General features: G+C 37.2%; 1 protein-coding gene across 1 annotated transcript in view; it reads left to right on the top strand.

Moving 5' to 3' along the window:
- LOC5564640 (SWI/SNF complex subunit SMARCC2) overlaps positions 1-17,777 on the top strand; it is a 33,429-nt gene continuing 15,652 nt past the window's right edge. Inside the window, 2 exon segments of the mRNA XM_021854642.1 lie at positions 1-213; positions 525-644. Of these exon segments, the coding sequence (XP_021710334.1) occupies positions 97-213; positions 525-644 (237 nt within the window). The 5' untranslated portion in view covers positions 1-96.

Here is a 17,777-nt window from a genome sequence, read left to right as displayed (position 1 = left end):
CATAGACTGCGAGAAAAACGGAGAAGCGTCCGTCGTGCGAAAGTGTTGTGTTTTGTGAAAAGAGTGTCCCAGAAAAAGTGGTAAATTTCCCAGGAAATGGTCTCGCTCGGACCGAAAAAGGACGGCAGTCCGAATGCCGAGTTCTTCACGGCCCCGGAGTCGCTGCAGGGGTTCGAAACCGTGCGACAATGGCTGCAGAAAAACTTCAAAAAGGTGCGTATGGATTGCGAGGATTGTGTGTCCTACAGTGAATGCCGCCGTGGAAAATGAGCCATCTTGATTTTTGTATGTGGGGGCTTGGTGATTACTAATAGGAAAAGTTTATGGATTTCTGTAGTGGAAAGTGTATGTTAATCAGGATACATTTAGGATTTCTTTGTGTAGAACTTATGTTGATTACTTATTCTGCGAAAAACTTGCTCCTAATAGGTCTGAAAAAGCTCTGGCTTGCGTTCTCGGCAATAATTCGGTTCATCGGCATTCACGGATTACACATTTTACACCTTATTCCTTTGCCATTTTAGTATCTGGCACCTGATCCTCCGACGAAGGAATCGTTAGCGCAATTGATTATCCAGTTTGTGCAGTACCAGGAGACCAAGCTAGGAAAGAATGCACAGGACCCACCCACCACTCGATTGCCGGTAAGTATCCATTGCACAGTGGGCCAGATCGTAAAAATAGAAGGAAACAAATTATGTTGACTATAGGGGTATCCGTCCTATTATGGAGGACTTATGCACGGTGTTGAAACTTAATTCGTATTTCTGTGTCCACAAACAAAATATTGTCGTATATGGGCTGTGACGTATTCAAACTCGTTTTTCATAAGAATATTCATAAATTTCCAGAGTATTGGAACATGTTCCAATCCTTATGAAACTTTCACAACTTGCTTTTCACTACAATATCTTTCCGAGAAAAATATAAAGATCATCAAAACAAGTTACATTTTTATGTCCCATGGTGCAAAAGTCTGTAGAGGGACTGGTATGCGGTTACTTTTCATTATGGGACAAATTGACTTGCTGTTTTTTCCTATTTTTTTCCGAATAAATCATATTATTTCATTAAGGCAGTTGAAAGAGCATTGAAAAAGATGTTGAAAACTGAACTCAACTCAATTTTGACAAAAATGCAGATGGGACCGACATGCGGTTCACGATATTATAGCGCTTTTTTATCCTTCTGAACAGGCAGCATTGCTGAATCTGGCGCGAAAGATAGCACACATATGGCTACTATGTTTCACTGCATATGTCATGCCCGCAGAGCAGCTAAATTATTTAAGGCTAAGCAGCCCGTCATTTGTTTTGGTAACAATGATGACTTTTCAGCTTGCATTTCAAAGTGATAAAACTCGATCTTGATACAGTTAAACCTCCATGAGTCGATGTTCCATGACTCGATATCGACTCATGGAACCATACTAAAAACGAAATTTCATGGTTACTATGATGGTCCCTCAAAACAGCTTCTCAATGGATTTCTGTTCCATGAGTCGATATTTCCATGAGTCGATGGTCCCTTCAATATCGACTCATGGAGGTTTGACTGTAGTTTATATTGGCTTGAAAATGTATCACCGTACGCGCTAACATGCATAAAGTATGCTGATACTTTTTCAGCTGTGTCAGTACAAAACCAACTGATTTTTTTTGATTCGAAATCGTGAGATCAATTAGCAACAATCATCAACGACGCATACAAATTTCAATGACGGCCTACTTCGCCTTAAGCCAAACCAATCGATGCTTACCAAATAAACGTAAAGGGTAGAGATCTTTGCGTAGCTTCTGTTTATTTTCCTCCAAGAGTTTTAATAAACCGCCATCATCTCTAGAATGCAGTCTCCATTCTGTTCCATTACCCGAAGAGGAACAAATAACTCCCCAATAACTTATGCATACCATTTTTTGGTATCATACCAAAATTAGGTATTGTTCAGTTGTCAATACCTCAATTTGGTATTATAATGGTATTGAAAAATATCTTTAAAACAATTAAAAATACTTCATTGAAGTATTAAACAGCTATTGAGGTCTGCTGGAGGTATTGAACTACAATTGAAAAATTTCATTTTTATATGAAAATCCATAAAGTATTATTGAGGTATTACAATACCTGATCTAGTTATCAGTTTGGTGTTCGTAGAATATGCTTGAGATATTATTTGAGGCATTTTACCTCTTATGCAGGGCTAATTCATACCTCATTCAGGTATGTAGTATTGGAAATTATCTGGTATGGAATACCTCAATTTGGTATTCAGTAGTTATTTTCTTCTGCTCGGGTAGTGCTGGGTGATATGAACTCACATGCTACTGGATTGTGTGAATCTTATAACGATTATAAAGCGGCTATTTCCTATGACTTATATGACGATTTCATCTTGAACATTTTAAACACAGGTAAAGTGACACGTATTCCATCGGACGGCAAAGAAAGCCGCCATGACTTGTCTTTGGGTTCAAGTTCACTATCATTCGATTGCATGTGGATGATGAACGATTATCCCCATGGTAGTGATCACTTGCCCATAAAAACCATGTATCAGAAACAATTGTAAAAGGTCAGAACAGTCAATTCAAGTTCCTTTTGACCTCACTAGGAATATAGATTGGCAAAAATTTGCATCGACGGTAACTTTTGGTATCGAATCATGGATAAGTATCGATTCCTAACAGAATTGATCTATAAAAGTGCATTAGAATCCCAAAAACAACGAGTTCCAAGTGCAGCCTTCAAAATAAGCCAGCCACATACGGTTGGGATGATGAATGCACTCAGTTGTATCGAAAATAATCTAATGCCTTTAAGGGGACACGGGAGACCGTGTTATTTTCCCTATCTTTTGTCTCACTCTAACAATTATCATCAAAACTTTGCGGAAGCAAATCTCGAGTTTTAGTGAACCGATGACGCTGAAAATGTATTATGTTGTGCACTACATATATAGAATCATAGTGATACATTTTTCGCATCGATATATGGAGTGGTTCTTGAAATTTGCTTCTTCAAATGGATAGGGTGATTATGAAGACGTCCCGTGCGGCCTTCTTTTCGTAAATATGGTATCTCCGAACTCGAAGCTTGAAGCTGGATATTAAGGTAGCTTTTGATTCAGTTTTTTTTGTCTGTTGCTCAGGCTTAGACCATGGGTTGGTCCATCTTGCCTTTTGTTGTCACTTTGCGTTTGTGAATTGTTGTTTTTGATGTTGATTTAGGGTGGAAGTACCCTATGTTGCTAGGTTTTTTCCGTTTTACAGCTTAACGTTAATGTCTTTTAGGAATTGCACTATGCTTTTCAACTCATCAATCTTGTGGTCTTCAAATATTCTGACTATGGGTTTTCTGTTCTCTAGCACTTTTGCCTTCGCTCTGGTGTTGAGCCATCTGATGCAATGATATAATGTGTGCTCTAGGTCCTCTACTTCGTCGCACAAGTCGCACAATTCGTTATCCTCCCATCTCCACTTGAATCTTCTATCCTTCGTCATGCAGTGATTTGATCTTATGCGGCTCAACACTATTTTTTCTTCTGTCGTCATTTGAAGTCCTTTGCACCACGGTCTGTTCATAGATTCCTTAGCAAACTCGAAGTATTTGGCTCCTTTTGTTGTTGATATTTCTTGATATATCCTGGTCCATTTTTGCCAAATGGTTTTTTTTTAGCTAGGATTACTGCGTCACCTAACGATAGTGGTGGTGGTTGGTCCCTAGTGATAAATCCTACCTCCGTTCTGGTCACGATCTTCAGATTATCGTGATTCGTCAACATTCGTATTGATAAAGTGGGAGGACAGAAGTAAAATTTGAAAGAAACGAATGCCAGAACAGGTATCCACCGGCGACGCCAAACGGACCAACGTAATGTGGTGTAATTTGGAATTTGTGGATTGAATACTGACACCTATATATATTTTTTTTGCCAAGCATCAATATGGATGACTCTCGAGGATTGCTTAACGTAAAAGGGGTTATGACAAGGTTGTGGATTTACTGGGTAAATCCATCACATTGGGGTTATGACTTTGTGTCTAGCCTAGAATAGGGTCTGATTGGTATGGTAGAATGCAATAGAGTTCGGAATTGATAGACAGACTTTGAGGAAAGAAGTTTTCAACGTAAGGCAGCAGCACCTTGGAACTTGGAGGGCGCAGATCTGGAGAGTTGGGCAGCTGTTCATGCTGGGTTACATTATGTAGAAAGTGGAATCTGTTTTGCCGCGCACAAATTATGGGAAGTATTTGAAAATGGCTTCTTGTTTAGATTGTGTAACGCAAGAGAGCATTTTTAGCTCTGCGTTATATTAGGAGGTTATTATAGTGCAGGGTCTACTGATGACTGTGTAGGTATTTTAAGGGTGATTGAATGAAAGTTTTGTTGAGGGTAGTTATTGTTGAATTTTAGCATTTCGTAATTGTTTTGAAATGTTTGTCGTACAATGAGAAAGAATTTTGGGGTATTTGTTTGGTTATTTTTTGCGCTTTTGCACTTGTAAATGTTTTATTTAATAGAGATACTTTGTGTTAGGGAAGTGTAGGAGGCTAAATTATAATTTATTAGAATTTTCTGATAGAGGCAGAGTTCACATGTTACTTAGGTATTGGAAAGCAAATGAGAACCACATTAAATAAAAGATAAACACTAATGCTCATATTTTTATATTTTCATTTCATCGCGGTCCTCATTGCCCGAGCGGAGACGATAAAACTCGAGTTGGATATAATCGACGCAACTACGATACGGAAAAGAAACAGACGAGAAACTATCGATACATTTATTTAACTATAAAAACCACGTTTAAACGTAATAACTTTATTTATTTCTTCTCGTTTCAGCAATCCAACAGCCAAACCATCTCTACTATCTTTTTCATTTCCTCTTCGTTACATTTATAGTCCCTCTGGTACTGAATCGAATGACGCATTCCGCTTTTTATCAGCGCTGTCTTTGCTGTACGTTGAGCATGGTGTCGGAGGTGGTGTGCTGTGTAAAACATCTGATGTGCTACACGGCACGCTACTTCCGGCATTTTGTTGGCGCGCGGGATGGGCAGTGCTGGTGATGATGTGGAGGGCGCTATTCGGTTTAGTGCCAGAGGGACTATATCTATTTAATGTATCTGAAACTTGTGGGACCGCTTTAAATACCGGCGCCTGCTTGTGGAAGATCCCGGTGTGCTAAACGGTATAGGACATGTTAACGGGGGAGGCTTGGTAGGTCCTCACCTAGCCCGTGTCTATCTACCGGACGGATGTCTGCCAGGGTGTGGATCGAGCAATTACAATTACAATAGAATTACTGCGTCACCTAACGTTAGTGATCCATGGGCTTCTTGGTCCTTAATCTCGCTATTTTCTGTGGCTTGTACTGCTATCTTGTCCGCTGTCTCGTTTCCCTGGATCCCTACATGACTGGGCATCCACTGGATCGTCACCTGTACTCCCTTCCTTTTCAGCGATTCTATCTGTAGCGATATGTTTCTGACTATGTGGTTCGTTCTACTTTTTTCCTTGTTTTTGAGGCATTCGCAGGCACTTTTCGAATCTATGATGACTGCTCGAAGGTATCCCTTCTGTGTTACGATTTTGAGCGCCTCTGCAATCGCGTTGGTGATACTCGTGTTGCTGTTGATCTTCTCGGCGCTAAATGTGTTGTCTGTCCCATCTACTGCCGCTATTGCTGTTCCGTGCGTGTTCTTTAAAGCGTCTGTGAACAGCTTGTTGCTGTTAGCGTACTTGGTGTTCTGAAGCTGGTTTGCTGCTGCCTTCCATTGCCCCGGGCTTATATTCGTTTTTTTCGAGTCTATTCCTGGCAGGGAAGTTTTCACTGCGAATGAGCAATTCTGAACCTTTCGCAGCTCTTGTTCTAGATCTGCCGTGTTCGTGCTTAGCTGGTTCATAATTACTTTGTGTTTGCATGCTAGTACTGATAGATAGGAGCCGTTGCCTCGGTTGCTTGTCATAGCTTTCTCAATGAACTTGCGATTGGGATTTTTGCTCTGTTTTACCTTCAGAGTTTCCTTCAGTGCTAGCCACTCTAGTCTCAGGTCCATCGGTAGTTGTCCTGCGTCTGCTTGCATTACGTTCACCGGTGTACTTTTCAAATTGATTCAGTTTCTATAGAAATATTGTCAGAAAGCCTGCGCAATACTGGACTACCTGGAATATTGAATAACTTTTTGCACAATTTGTTGTCAGAAAAGCAGATGAGCTTCATTCTCGGCCAATTCACAACTTTCAGAATTAGATATATGGGCCTTCCCCAAGGCTCATGTTTAAGTCTCTTGCGTTATAATTGTTATGTTGAGACAACTTGCAGATGATGCTGTGGTTTCCATTAAGGGCCCACGAGCGGAAATCTTGCAAAGACCATTGCAAAATTCCCTTGATGTTCTATCCACTTGGGCTGCACATTTAGTGGTCGAGTTTGCACCGCAAAAATCTCAATTGATTGTATTTTCTAGGTAGCAGAATCCAGCCTAACTAAAGTTTAAGCTTTTGAAAACAGACATCAACCAGTCTTCGACTCCAAAATATCTTGGGGCCTGGTTTGATTCAAAATACATTTGGATGGATTCTAAGTGTTTGGTAGAGAAATGGCAAAAAAGGATCAATTTTCTACTAACAATCAGCGGAACATGGTGGGGTGCACCCGGAAGTCCTCTTAAAACTCTATAAAACAACAATCCTCTCTGTTCTAGAGTATGGCTCTTTCTGTTTCCTCTCAGCAGCAAATGGCTATCTTATTAAGTTGGAACGAATTCAATATCGTTGTTTGCATATTGCCCTAGGTTGTATGCACTCGACACATTATGCGGGCCTGGAGGTACTAGCAGGGGTTTTACCGCTACCGAACCGGTTCTGGTAGCTCTCGCTAAGAATACTTATTAAATGTGGAGTGAGCAAAACGCTCGTTATCGAAAACATTGAAGAAATGCTCAAACTGAATACTCAGTCAAAATTCATGAGAGTTTATCTCTACTATATGTCATCTAACATAAGTCTTCCATGTTATCCACATGAACGCTTCACCAGAGACAGTTCCTCTGTTGAATACAATCTGTCCATGAAACAAGCTACTCATGGGATTCCAGATCAACTTCGATGTATAACTATCTCACGTATTGCAAGGTTTATGTTGCTGAGCTGGCAGCCATAACTTCGAATACCGACAAGAAATTGGTACCAACGCCATGATACAATATACCTCCTGGATGAGCTGCAGAGAACCCTCAACCCAATTCTTACCATGTCCTTCCTTCCGAAAATTGTGACCATTACCTCGAGTTGCCACGAGTACCCTGGCTCCATCCCGTACTTACTTTGATAATTCAAATGTAAATACATTGTAAATAATACTAAAAAAAATTTCGGGTCCGTAAAGCGTTAAACGCGATTGAGCCTCAAATAAACTGCCCATACTCGCATATCAGTCCCATTTATATAGGATATCCCATATACTATGAGACTGTTATGCGAGTAGGAGCAGTAAACGAACTAGTTAAAAAAAACTATGTTCAATATTTTAGGACAGAATAGGTAAGACGCTGCTGTCGGAAGCAATTTTCTACCATTTTTTTTTTTTTTTTTTTGGGTAGGTTAAGCCACTGCGTCCATTGGATTGAACTTTTGTGGCATGTCCCTTTTTACTATTCGCATCATTGAAGGAACTTAAACTGTCCACCATGAATCAAGTGAACAGCTTAAGCACTTTGACGCGTCTTTTCCCAGTCAGGCAAAATAGAGTTAATAAAACCCACAACCTTACTGGGATTTCCAGTCCAAATTTCACTTGGTGGTAAATAACCCCCGTTTAGAAATTTGGATCTGCGCTTGTATAATGCACTACAACTGCAGAGCAGGTGTTCCGAGGTTTCGCGTTCCATATTACAGAAACGACAGATATCATTCTGAACCTGACCAATATTCTTTAAATGATATCTACTCGGACAGTGTCCAGTTAATAGGCCAGTGTATATACAAAGAACTCTCTTGTTGAGCTCTAAGAGTCTTTTCGTGATAGTTTCATTTGGAACTAAAAATCTTTTAGATTGATTACACCTTGTGGTGACCATCCAATTGGTCATCACCCTTTGTCGTTCCCAGCTTTTTAGTTCCATATTTAGTGCACAGTACGATATGCCACAGAATGGCTCCGGTCCAATGAACTGTGTATTTGAACCCTGTTTAGCAAGCTTGTCTGCCTTTTCATTTCCTACAATGCCATTGTGTCCCGGAACCCAATACAAACATACAGAGTTTTCTTGGCACACCTTTCGCAATGAGAGAATGCATTCCCAGACAAGTCTTGATGAGCATTTATATGCGCCCAATGCCTTCAACGCAGCTTGACTATCAGAAAAAATACAGATATTTGCATGTCTGTATTTTCTCTTAAGACAAATATTTGCGCATTCTAGTATGGCAAAAATCTCCGCTTGGAATACTGTTGGATAGCTTCCCATCGCCACGGAGACGTTTGTCCCAGGGCCGTAGATTCCTGCTCCAGTTTGTGTCCCAATTTTTGAACCATCTGTGAAGAATTTTATGGAGCCTTGACGAACATTGGGACCTCCAACATCCCAATCCGTACGCGTCGTATCGCATACATTGTAAGGGATATCAGAATTGTCCACAGTTTTCATCCAGTCCTCATACATAGTCATCACTGGCCCACAATGGATATGTTGTGAAATATTCAAGTGCCCAACAAGATCACCTGATTTGAACTTATTTAATCTATTAAGCCTTAGAAAACTCTTCTCCGCTTCTAAGTGTACAAATTCGTACAACGGTAGCAGATGAAGAATAGCATCTAATGCTTTTGACGGAGTGCTTTGCATCCGTTTGATAGCCCGTTATAGCGATGGACACAAGACGTTGTACTTTTGATAGTTTTGCTTGTGTTGTGGCCTCTTTTGTTTTTGGCCACCACACTAGCGAAGCATATGTTACTTTTGGACGAATTATGGCCAAATAAATCCACATTATCATTTTTGGTTTCAAGCCCCATCTTCTGCCAAATATTTTGGAGCATGCCCAAAATGAACTTGTAGCTTTATTAGTCACATATTCAATATGAGCATTCCAATTCAGTTTACAATCCAAAATTACTCCTAAGTATTTGACTTGTTCACTAAGGTGCATTTGTACTCCTCCAAGCTTCAAAGCTTTTAGGATGAACTTCCTTTTCTTAGTAAAAGGGACAATTACTACTTTTGAAGGATTTATGTTAAGGCCCTCCTGAATACACCAAGAATTGGTTAAGTTTAGGGCCAGTTGCATACGTTCTGAAATGATATTGTCAAACTTCCCTCTCACAATAATGACTATATCATCTGCAAATCCTACAACTTCGAAACCTTTTTCTTCCAAGCTTTTAAGAAGATCGTCAACTACTAAAGACCACAATAGAGGCGAGAGGACTCCTCCTTGTGGACAACCTTTTGTAGCCCTTACTGTTATAGACGAACTTCCCAGCTCGGAAGTGATTTCTCTTTTTACAAGCATATTATTGATCCAGTTAATGATATTCTTGTTGAAATTCCTTTTCTTCATTGCACGAGTCATTGAAGAATAGGAAGCGTTGTCGAAGGCTCCTTCAATGTCCAAGAATGAGCAAAGTGCTATTTCTTTCACTGAAAGAGCTTTTTCCACTTTTGTTACCAATGTATGAAGTGCCGTAACTGTTGACTTACCAGATTGATAAGCAAACTGTGAGTCAGATAATGGACACTTGAGCATGTATGTTGAATTGATGTAATCATACAACACTTTTTCCATAGTCTTTAACAAAATTGATGAGAGACTAATAGGTCTATATGACTTTGGATGCATTTTATCTCGTTTTCCTATTTTAGGAATAAAGATAACCTTCACTGCTCTCCAATCAGATGGAACATAGTTTAATCTTAAGCTCGCCTTAAACATCTCAATTAGAGGCGAAATCAGCACTGCTTCTCCGTTTTGAATCAGTGCTGGGAATATTCCGTCCACTCCTGCAGATTTGTAAGGTTGAAAAGATCTTATAGCGTGTTTCACTCTTGCATTTGTAAATATTTCGTCTGCAAGATCTGGTTCAGAGATTACTGTTCTATCAGATGACAAAGCTTCGACAGAACACCTTTCATACTCGATTGGTTCAGAGCTGTTTGAATCCACACAAGAAATTGACCCAGGAAAATGAGTTTCCATAATCAAATTTAAGGTTTCATCCGGAGTTTTCGTAGAAACTCCGTCCTCTCGTTTCAACGACCCTAGCTTGAACGTGTGATCTTTGGCCAGCGCTTTCTGTAGTCTTGCGACTACAGGAGTAGCACTTATATTTTCAAAGGTTTGAATCCAAGATCTTCTCTTAGACTTTCTTATTTCCCTGTTGTATTCAGTCAAAGCTCTCCTGTATTGAGCCCAGTCTGAAGTTTGTTTCGCTTTATTAAAAAGTTTACGAGAGAGTTTTCGTAACCTTTCAAGTTTAGTGTTCCACCAAGGCACGTCTCTACTAGAAGAAGATTTCTTCATAGGACAATTAGTATGGAACGAATGAATAATTTTTCCCTTTACTTCTTGAGAAAACGACTCTAGTTTTTGAATAGAATCAATGTTTTCATCCTTTGTAAATGAGTTGGAATTTAAGCACTGTGCATATTGTTCCCAGTTGGTTTTCCTGGGATTTCGAAAAGCAATACGCGGATAATCACCTCCGCTCCACTCAAACATAATGTGCTTATGATCGGACAGGGAAGTTTCTTTTGACACGTGCCAGTTTGAAATTTTATCATAAATTGCAGCATTACACAATGTCAAATCCAAAACCTCCTGTCTGATTGCATTTGAAAAGGTAGGTTCATTACCCTTATTACATATATCTATGTTACTAGAACACAGGTAGTCCAGAAGACATTCACCACGGCTATTAATATCCGTACTACCCCATACGGTATGATGTGCATTAGCATCACAGCCAATAATGAACGACTTATTGATTTTTCTGCAATGATTGACGAATGAAACGATCTCAGGAGGAGGAACCTCTAAAGCGTCTCCAGGGAAATAAGCTGAGGCTATTACAACCTCTGTAATTCCTCTAGTGGTCGGTACCTCAACCATGACCGCAACAATGTCACGTTGTATAAATTCAGTTAAAGGGTAGCATTTCAAAGTGTTATTAATGAGTACAGCAGTTCTGGGTGAACTCTGATTACCATCATAAAATAAGTTACACTTATTGGTTTCAATTCCAAGTATTTTTCCTTTATTATATCATGGCTCTTGTATTAGTGCCACGTCCAATCCCTCCTTTCTGAACCTCCGACTCAAAACAGAAGATGCACCTTTTGCATGATGGAGGTTCACCTGCAGGAATTTGATGAACTTCATATTTGTGATTATTTATGTCACAGAAATGTTTTATTGTTGTGTGTCTTAGGCAACCTTTATGACGTAATACTCTTGAAGAATTATGACCAACCATGTCACCTGTGACACAACTTTTAAAACTAATCAAGACGTTTATCATCCACAAAAAAAAAATAAAAATAAAAAAAAAATAAAAATGTCAATAAGTTAAAAAAAAAAACAATAATGATAATAATTAAATAAATGAATAATGATTTTTAATATATTTTATGGTTTACCGTTACTTAAAATATATTTTTTTTTTTAAGCTTATAATTTTCCAGCGAAACATGCAGCACTGATTTGATGCAAGTTTCACAGATGTCATATCATCCAAGTTTTGACAAAATGTTGCATGCAACTTACCATCCAAGCATATAATAGCATGCTATGCAAGAAAAAATCTTGCTGTCACTATCATCATGCATGATGGCCGTGTTCTTTAATCGTTTTATATCTTTTATTTACCGTCACACCAGATTTTTGTATGAGGAAAAGTCGTTTATTTTCACTGTTTCTCACTCTTACACACGCGAAAATCTTCAAAGCGGTATCTAATGCACCTTTTGCACTGCCACTCACGATTTTTATACCGGTAATTAAACATAGAAAGACAATTTCTATGTGAGCCGGAAAAACACTTGTGCACTTGAGAACAGTGGGCCAATACTTTTTCTACCATAATTTACAGTCAACCCACGCAGTTGAATCACCCACAATTTATGAATCAGCTGATTTCAAATGACAAAATTATTATCAAACTTTTCACAAAACATCACAGAATCATTTTTACTGATAAGCAACACATAGCGTTTAGTCATTTCAAGGCTTTTTATCTCAATAAAACAGCTCTTGATCGCGGTATGAACCAACAATATTACTAAATTCTTTTTGTAGCTATTTAGGCTGTATTTTTGGCCAAATTTGTAAGCCGTGTGGCTATTGACGCTTAGCTAGAAACGACGTTTTAAAGTTTGTTTCAAAGATGTTTTGTGAGAGATTGAGCGCCAGACAACATTTACAGATTCAATAAACATAGCTATGAGAGATAAATGCGTATTTATACGGATTTGGCTAAGATTTTTGAGTAACTTGGTCAATAAATTGTGGGAAATATACACACCAGTCACAATTTATGAATCGGATTTCAAACTACTAGTACTTAGTATTTTGAAAAATGTTAGTTTCAATTAATTTCTAATGTAAAATTTAGTTACGGGAGAGCAAAAGTGGTTTGGGTCCGTTCGTAAACTACGAAAATTTATTTTTTTTTGTGGAAAAGGAATCTGAACATACTAATGAATTTCCATGATTTTGGAAAAAAAACTAATTCTTATGAAAAAAGTTATTTAGAGGGATTATAGTCTTATATGGCTATACAAATTGTGGACGTTGTTTATGTAAGGCCTCGAAGATTTGTATGTTGAATAATTTTTGGATAAATAAAAAATCCTAAATTTGTGAGGAACAAAAGAAAACAGTATAGATGTAAAAAATGTAAAAAAAATTTTTAGTTACACCTTATAGGTTCTTCCTAATTTTGCTATGAAAACGGGGTATTGCTTAATAGTAAGTTAAAGTTAAAAATCTAAAACCAAACCATCATGCAAAACAACCGACAATGAAGAATTTTGTGTGCTTTTCCGCAGAACTTTTTTTCAAGCCAAGACTATTATTCAGCAATAAATAAAACAAAACAACATTCACTCATATAAAAAATTCATTTATTTGTGAAGCGACATGAAGCCCCTTGTTTTTGGTGTAGTATTGTCTCAAAAAACTCGAAATCTCAAAAAAAAAATCGTTCAACAGTAACAAAATATTCAAATTCATGTTATCAGTGTACATAGAATCCGAAAACAACCATCAGCCTCGAATCATGACAAGTTTCTTCTTAACCTTCACTTTTGAACTCTTCGGCTTCCTTTCCATTTTCTTCCGTGCACGCTCTTCCGCTTTAGCCTTCTTAGTTTCCTCTCGTTTCTGTTGCGCTTCACGTCGCACCATGGCCTTTTGTTTCTTTTGTTGCCCCATTTGCTCTTTTTGCTCCTCTTTCTTAGGGCGATGACATATTGCAGGAGTAGAGAAGGGATAAAATGAGAGAAGAGAAAAGAGTCAAAGCTCTCTCAATGCAAACTATATGGAAAACGCGCTTACCTGGTATACTGAAGGCGAAGCAAAGAGGTTCAAAGAGATCTGTGGAAATCATTTGCTGCTTCGACGCGCAAGAACGCTAGTGAACGCTAGAGAAATATGATATGACTGCGCTCGTTTTTGGCGTAAATGGAGCACGGATCAGAACGTTTGCTAGTAAATTAAATCCAAAAATAGGGAATTTTATAATTAAATGAATTAAGTTTAGTAACTTATCATAATTACAACTGATTTATTGATAAACTGTTACCGTGATAAATCAAAATCCGGACAGGACCAATATCCGGACACTCTGGTGAAATTCAATCATTTCAATGTTAAATAGTGTGAGAATATTATTCCTACTATTAATGTTAAATATTGTTGACCATTGTAACATGAATTGACATCAAGTTAGCCTTGTAAAACATAATTAAAGACAAAAACAAAAGTCGGTTCTGCTAGGACGCGTTTGCTTTCAAAATTAACGATAAGCAAAGAAATTCTACTCAATGCGCCATCGCGTTTCGGCGATTCATCACGCGTTTGTTACGTGCTAATCATATGTGGTTCATGTTCTGTAGTGATTTGTTTGTATTTTGTTCTCGGTAAAGTCAATAGTTTCGAAGAAATTTATGAAATGCATGTAATTCTTTGCCAGAAGAAGACTGTCCGGATACTTATATGTGTGGTTTCGAATCCTGACACAGTGTGTTAGCATACAATTTTTCAAAGTTCAAAAAGAAATACAACATCATAATTGTTCGAAAACCTGGAAAACTCGTTGAATGTTGAACCGTTGTGATTTTAAATAGTATTAACTGAAAATGTTTGTAAATTATGTGTAATTATTGGGGGAACGATGCACATATCACAAGTATTTTTTGCAGACTTCAAAACCTACGTTTTATGATGTTTCTGTATAATCCAGCAGAGGAACAACATTAATTTTACAAATCCATGAATCTTTGTATTGTGATATCAAGGTATGTTTAATGGTTTTTATTTTTTTTTTAAAGAACTACTGCAATTTTTTAAATGTTCGGAATTTGATGCACCGATGTCCGGTTTTGATTCATGTGTCCGGATTTATGGACACGACATGATGCAGAATTAACTCATTTTTCATTCATTTCATTGTAAATTTGGTGAAAATTATCAAGTTCTAACCTAAAAGCTATCATCTCAAAGTAATACATAATAAAATAACGATTAACCAATCGTATGCAAGCATTTGAATATGTGTATCATCTTAGGTGTCCGGGTTTTGATGCATCACAGTAATCAGTATTTTTGTTTTCTATATTATTTTATTGCTTTCTCCAGTTGATAACTACTTCAAAACATCTTTTATCATTAAATGTGGTGGAAGAATCCCTACTTGGTACTGTTGGCGAAAATGAAAAACTGTTTTCGATCGAAATGGCATTTGAATATAAACAAGAACAGGGGTGACTAATATTTTGCTTGTTCAGCACTAATCTCTCTTTTAAATATCTAGATTTTTCAACAATTTTATTACAATCATGAATAATTATAATTCGTCAATCATCTATTCCTTATTTCTATTTATCTTGTTTCCTGTATACATTTTCCTCATAAATCGAGATAAAAAGATGTCGAAAAATATGATCAGTTGATCATGTAAGCTCAGGCTTTGATTTAAACTTTCATCAGTTTGAACATTCACTCTTGTGTAATTTTCAGAGTACTCTTGGCTTTATGTGACTCCATTTTGCTGATTTGAAGAGCAGATTGTTTGTTGTTAGATGATTTGACAGCAAATAAACAGAAATACAGAATGATAATACTGACATCTAAATTTGAAAAAAAAAAAATATTCAGATGGATTTTCCATCGAAAATTGAAATTCAAGGTAAAAACAATATTCTCCGTCCCAACCTCACCTCCCAAATAATCTATCCAGCCCAATGTAAAACAAAACAACGCCATTATGGGTTCCGGGAAATTCGATCGGATAAGATTCGATTTGATAAGATCTCAAACTATATTACTTAGTACAGATAGAAAGCGAGGATGTGAAAGAGGAGCGTACGCGTTGAAGGTCTCTCCATGCATGTTGTATGAAAATCGCGCATACCTGGTATACTGAAGCGATGCGAAGAGGGATGGAAAGTGTGGTCAAGCGTGAAAGCAGTTCGTGTGGTGCTTCGACGCGCGAAAACGCTTGAAGATAATTTGAACTATTATTGGCAGCACTAATATTGCGCGTGAATTTCGAACTGATGAAAACAGTTGGGAGTAAACTAAATTAACAAACACAAAAAAAAAGTTCTTTTTTATATTTGAAAAAAAAAATGTGTGCTTTGTACCACTGAACTGATCTTATACAATAAAATTCCCCAACTCAAAATTATAACTCGGCCATTCCGTAGAAAAAAAAAAAAAACCACAATGTTCCTTGACTTATAAATAAGAGAGTCGATTTGTTATCAATCATTAAAACCATAGCTTTAACTTTAATAAAGCGGGAAATTGCTCTCAAATTTGATCGATTATTACCCTTTCAGAAAATCAATATTTACTTAAAAATTAACTGCAATTGCAACCATTCGTGATCTTGTTTATAATATCGATGATTCAAGCTTAGAAAAAATTCCCATAAAACATTTACAGTACTCGTAGAAAAGGTATGCAATTAACATACTATTTCATTCCAAAGATACAAACATGATATTATATCTATAACTAGTGTATTGTTTAAACTTCCAGTCGTCGCGCGGTTCACCACCGTCAAAACCACCACACTGCTGTTGAGGACGAAAAGCGAGTTTTTTTTTCAAAAGTGTTGTACAAAATACAACATCGCGACGACTGAAGTGTTAAGTGAATTTAAAGAAATTATTCGTTCATAACAGCAGAAGTTTAATAATTTAATTTTGCGTGGAAAAAAGCATTCAATTTCAAAATTCTCGAAAATTATAACCTTTTTTGAAAAAATATTCGGTAGGCTTGATAGATATCATTTTTTTAATTTCTTTATAAGTATCATTTCAAGCATTACATTCATTTCTTCTGTGTGTTCTGTGTTATTAGACAACATAATCATCCTTACTTGGTAAAACAAATTTAAGATTTTAATAACATTTTATTGACAACATATTACATTTCATTTGCCGTAGCAGTTCAGATTTTTACAGGTGAGTTGATTTCACCTGCTTATAGAAGACAAAAAAACGCGTTTTCAATTTACTTAACTTAACTTAACCTTAATATATAACGCATTAATCGTGGCAATAGAAGATTGTAACTTTTTTGCCTGAAATTATTAATTATTTTATTTGACATTTGTTCCAATATTTCAACACTGGATATTTTATGTAACTCATTAGTACTATATGTACAAGGGAGGAAGCTTCAGAATCATTTTCAAAATTTTATTTTGAATTCTCTGAAGAGCTTTTTTCCTGGTTACAATTACAACAGCTAGTCCATATTGGTACAGCATACAACATGGTTGGCCTGAAAATTTGTTTGCATATCAAAAGCTTGTTCTTGAGACAAAGTTTTGATTTTCTATTAATAATGGGATAGAGACATTTTACATATTTGTTACATTTGACTTGAATGCCCTCAATGTGATTTTTGAAATTTAAATTCTTATCTAGCATGAGCCCTAGATACTTAACTTCATCTGACCAATTTATTGGAACCCCTCTGATCGTGACAACATGTCTACTTGAAGATTTCAGATAAAGAGCTTTTGGTTTATGTGGGAATATTATTAGTTGAGTTTTGGAAGCATTAGGAGAAATCTTCCATTTCTGCAAGTATGAAGAAAAAATATCCAAACTTTTTTGCAATCGACTACAGATGACACGCAGGCTTCGTCTTTGGCGGAGAGGCCTGTGTCATCCGCAAACAAAGATTTTTGACATCCCTGAGTTAACTCAGGTAAGTCAGATGTGAAAATATTGTATAATATTGGTCCCAAAATGTTGCCTTGGGGAACACCAGCTCTTACAGGAAGTCTTTCAGACCGGGAGTTCTGATAATTAACCTTAAGTGTACGGTTTGACAGATAACTTTGAATTATTCTAACAATGTAGGTATGTTGGAATTTTTTTTTTTTAATTTTACGATCAAGCCTTCAGTACCAAACACTGTCGAATGCTTTTTCTATATCTAGATAAGCAAGACCAGTAGAATAGCCTTCAGATTTGTTGGAATGAATCAAATTTGTTACACGTAAAAGTTGATGAGTGGTTGAATGTCCATGGC

The sequence above is a fragment of the Aedes aegypti genome, chromosome 3 (assembly GCF_002204515.2).
Source record: "Aedes aegypti strain LVP_AGWG chromosome 3, AaegL5.0 Primary Assembly, whole genome shotgun sequence".
Taxonomy (NCBI): domain Eukaryota; kingdom Metazoa; phylum Arthropoda; class Insecta; order Diptera; family Culicidae; genus Aedes; species Aedes aegypti.
This window is presented reverse-complemented; position numbering and strand designations above follow the sequence as displayed.